The 4807-nt window shown below is 62.8% G+C and overlaps 1 protein-coding gene across 1 annotated transcript in view; it reads right to left on the bottom strand.

The window, feature by feature from the left end:
* The window catches only part of PVRL4 (poliovirus receptor-related 4), a 6502-nt gene extending 3117 nt beyond the window's left edge, over window positions 1-3385 (bottom strand). The window contains exons 1-4 of the mRNA XM_010566924.1: window positions 3130-3385; window positions 2454-2855; window positions 1508-1798; window positions 680-794 (exon numbers count right to left, since the gene is read on the bottom strand). Coding sequence (XP_010565226.1) covers window positions 680-794; window positions 1508-1798; window positions 2454-2855; window positions 3130-3385 — 1064 coding nt within the window. The remainder of the gene's footprint in view (window positions 1-679; window positions 795-1507; window positions 1799-2453; window positions 2856-3129) is intronic.
* Window positions 3386-4807: the final 1422 nt, after the last annotated feature.

Genomic DNA, 4807 nt, shown 5'->3' with positions numbered 1-4807 from the left:
CGCCGCCATCAAAGCCGGGGTTGCCAGTTCCCACGGCTGACGCCCTGCCCCGGCCCTGGCAGGGCTTGCCTGGGCATGGCACCACCTGCCGCGCTCGCCGCCGCCACGGCCCTCGGCACGGGCACGCCTGGGCAGGGACACGGTGGGGACGGGCACAGGTGGGGACGTGGCAGGGGGGCATGGCAGGCATGTGGGCATGGGGGACATGGCAGGGGACACAGCACGGACACCAGCACAGGCAGCTGGGATGTGGCAGGGACATGGGACATGGCCAGGACATGGGCACAGGCAGGGGACATGGCAGGGACACCAGCACAGGCAGCCGGGATGCAGCAGGGACATGGGCATGGGCAGGGAGGATGCAGCAGGGACACTGGCACAGGCAGGGAATATGGCAGGGGACACCAGGACGGGCAGGGGGGACATGGTGGGGGCACAGGCACAGGCAGGGGACAGGGCAGGGACATAGGTAGGGGACACAGTAGGGACACGAATGTGCTCTGGAGACCTGGCAGGGACACAGAAGTGCACAGGGGACACGGCGGGGACACGGACACGGGCAAGGGGACACCATGGCAGGAACAGGGAGGCACGTGGGGATGCGGCAGGGACACTAACACACGTGCAGAGGGGGACAGCAGGGCCGGGGCCAGGCGGAGGGGATGGGGACAGTCCTCACCGTGTCCAGTTGTACGTGGGGGGTGGGTTGCCATCCCCCAGGCAGGTCAGAGTGGCCCCCTCCATGCCCTCCTGCCACTCCTCTGTGTGCCCCAGCACCGAGGCATCCGACAGGTCTGGGGACAAGGGGACAGTGAGGGGACGAGCAGGGATGATCCCCGTGTCCCCACAGTCCTGCTGTGCCCCCCATGTCCCCAGTGTGCCCCCTGTGCCTCTTATCTCCCCCACGTCCCCAGCGTCCTCCCTGTCCCCTCCATTCCCAACACCTCGCCCTCCATGTCCCCAAAGTCCTCCATGCCAATGTCCCCCAATGCCCTCCATGTCTCCCTGCCACCCATGTCCCCCATGTGAACCTAGTTCCCACGTCCTTCATGTCCCCACGACCCTCCATCTCCCCGGTGCCCCCCATGTCCTTCAGTGCCCTCCATCTCCCCAACACCCCCAGTGACACCCACGATCCCCATGTCCCCAATGCCTCCCATGACCCTCAATGCCCCCTGTGCCCACTATGTCCCCAGTGCCCGCCGTGTCTCCAACATCCTCCACATCCCTCAGTGCCCCCCATGCCCATCACGTCCCCAGTGCCCTCCATGTCCCCCATGTCCCCGGCATCCCCCAGTATTCTCCATGTCCCCAATGGCCCCCATGTCCTTCAATCCTCCCCACGTCCTCCATGGCCCTCGTGCCCCGCATGACCCTCAGCATCCCCCATTACCCCCATGTCCCCAGTGCCCATCATGTCCCCCCTGTGCCCTCCATGCTCCCCATATCCCCAGTGCCCCCCATGCCCTCCTCATCCTTCCACCCCCCCCATGCCCCAGTGCCGCACAGGCGACGCTGAGGAGGTGGGTGATCCTCTTCTCGTGGCGCAGGCCAGGGTGGGCCACCACACAGGTCAGGCTCTTGCCGTTCATGCTGCGCCCAGGCACCAGGAAAAACTCGCTGGTGACAGAAGCGGAGCGGGCGTGCGCCGAGCGGCGCGTGGCGTTGGTGCCACGCACCTCCGTCTCCCAGCGTACTGAGGGCACCGGGCTGCCCTCCGCCGTGCACGAGGCCGCCAGCGTCCGGCCCTGACCTTCCTCCAGCGGCGGCCCTGGGTTCAGGATGGGCAGCGGCGGCACTACGGGGGGCACCGGTGTCAGACCCATGCCGGCATTGGCACCTGTGGGTGCTGCCTCTGCTGCTGGGCTCCACCGTGCCGGTGACCCCAGACCCGCCTGCCCCAACCGTGTCCCCAGCGTGACTTACTGGGTGCCCAGTACCAGTTCCCCTGTGCCCAGCGCCCTGTACCCATTTGCATTGCCCCATGCCCATTGCCCTGCACCTGTCGCCGTTGCCCACCACCCCATAGCCGTTACCCCATCGCCCTGTGCCTACCATGCCATTGCCCCGTGCCCATCGCCCACCTATTGCCTGCTGTCCTGTGCCCGTTGCCTCCTCCTCACCACCCATCACCCCCTCCCCACCACCCCGTGCCCATCGCCCATTGCCCGCTGTCCTGTGCCCATCACCACCTCCCCACCACCCATCACCCCACACCCATTGCCCCCTCCCCACCACCCTATACCCATCACCCCGTGCCTGCTGCCCCACGCCCATTGCCCATCACCTGCTGTCCTGTGCCCACTGCCCCGGCCCATCACCCCCTCCCCACCACCCCATGCCCATCACCCCATCACTCCATCCTCAGGATCCCATGCCCATCGCCTACAACTCCATGGCCCTTGCCCCCTCCCCACCACCCATGCCCACCGCCCCATTCCCCGGGCACTCACCCAGCACCTTGAGGGTGAGTCGCCCCTCGAAGCTGCCCAGGGGGAAGGTGATGAGGTGACACTCGTAGTCACCCTCATCCCCCTGCACGGCATTCTTCAGGATGATGGCGCCATCCTCCAGCGCCCCGTCCGCCCGCCGCAGCACCCGCCCAGCGTAGGGCTCCTGCACATGCTCCCCGTGCTGCCGGTTGAGCACGGCCACCTCGGCGTTCTGCCCCGTCGGGCCCCGCTTCAGCCAGGTCACCTGCACCACCTGCTCCTGCTCCTGCGCCCGGTACCGGCATGGCAGCACCACGTCCTGGCCCAGCACCGCCGTCACGCTGCGCTCCACCTCCACCACCCCCGAGCGGCAGCCTGCGGGCACCCAGGCTGGCACCCGCACGCTCGCTCGGCGCGCGGCTGCTGCCGTGCACGCACACAGCACTCACACACAAGCAAGAACACTCCGGCATACTTGCACGCGCTCCGGCACGCTCGGGCACACTTGTGCTTGCACTCACATACATGCAAGAACACTTGGGCACGTTTGCGCACACTCTCGCACGCTTGGGCACACTTGCGCTTGCACTCACATACATGCAAGAACACCTGGGCACGCTTGCACAAACTCATGCTGGCACTCACATACATGCAAGAACCCTTGGGCACGCTTCGGCACACTTGTGCTTACACTCACATACATGCAAGAACACTTGGGCATGCTTGCGCACGCTCCCGCACACTTGGGCACACTCGTGCTTGCACTCACATACTTGCAAGGACACTTGGACACACTTGCACATGCTCCGGCATGCTTGGGCACAGCTGCGCTTGCACTCACATACATGCAAGAACCCTTGGGCACGCTTGCGCACGCTCCAGCACGCTTGCACACACTTGTGCTTGCACACATCCAGGCCTTTCTTCGGCTGCGCTAACGTACACTCAGGCATGATTGGGCACGCTCATGTACACTTGTGTTTGCACTCACACCCATGCATTCTTGGGTGCACTCATACACACAGGCATGCTTGGGCACACTTGTGCTTGCACATGCTTACACGTTTCTTCAGGCGCACTCACATACACTTGGGCGCACTTGAGCACGCTTGCTGACACTTGTGCTTGTGCATGCTCATGCATGCTTAGGTGCACTCACATACATGCAGGAACACTTGGGCACACTTGCACACACTCAGGCACGCTTGTGCATGCTCATGCATACTTGTGCTTACAATCGCTTACGCATCCTTGGGCGTGCCCACAATCACTTAGGTGCATTTGCACACACTCATGCACACTTGTGCAGGCTCAGGCATGGTTGGGCACACTCCTGCATTCCTTGGTGCACTCACACATCCTCAGGTACACTCAGGCACAGTTGTACACTCAGGCGTGCTTGAGCGCACTCATGTGTGCTCAGGCATGCTTGTGCACACTCATACGGGCTTGGGCACACTTGGGCTTGCTTGGACACACTCATGGGTGCACTCTATGCTCATGCGTGCCTGAGTGCGCTCACACACACTTATGAGCACTCAGGCAAGCTTCCGCATGCTCACATGTGCTCGATGTGCTCACACACGTGCACACACACTTCAGCACGTTCATGCATGCTTGTGCATGTTTGGATATGCTTTGGGCATGGTTGGGCACGCTCGTGCACACTTGGACATGCTCATGCTTGCACACACTCAGGCACGCTTGGGCACACTCACACGTGTTTAGGCACGCTTGCACATGCACAAGCATGCTCATGCACACTTGGGCACCCTCCAGCATGCTCAAGCATGCTTGTACATGCTTATGCATGCTTGTGCACCCCTGGACACACTCATGTGTGCTTGAACGTGCTCATGCACGCTCATGCACACTCACACATGCTTGGAGATACTTGTGAATGCTTGAGTGTGCTCACACATACTCATCATGATTGGGCACATTTGCACCTCTTGAACACAGTCATGCGCACTCCTGCACGCTCGGGCATGCTTCTGCACACTTGTACATGCTCCTGTACGTTTGGGCATCCTTTACGCCAGCATAGACACACTCATGCACACTTGGGCACGCTAACACATGTGCAGGCACACTCAGACATGCTTGGGCATGCTCACAGACATTTGCACACACCTGTGCATGCTCATGCACGCTTACGCACACTTGGGCACCCTCACACACACGCAGGCAGGTCCACCCATGCTCGCACGTGCTTGGGCACGCTCACACACGCTTGGGCACGCTCACGCACGCTCACACACAGGCCTGCTTGCACGCTTACGCTCGCTCCTATATGCTCCCATCTCCTCCCGCACGCTCACCCACACGGTCCCATATCCCCGTCCGCCCAGCAGCCGCATGCGCGCGTGCGAGGC

This window comes from Haliaeetus leucocephalus, unplaced genomic scaffold, assembly GCF_000737465.1.
Source record: "Haliaeetus leucocephalus isolate CR32 unplaced genomic scaffold, Haliaeetus_leucocephalus-4.0 Scaffold219, whole genome shotgun sequence".
Lineage (NCBI taxonomy): Eukaryota > Metazoa > Chordata > Aves > Accipitriformes > Accipitridae > Haliaeetus > Haliaeetus leucocephalus.
Note: the sequence above shows the minus strand (reverse complement) of the source record. Positions and strands in the feature narration are given on the sequence as shown.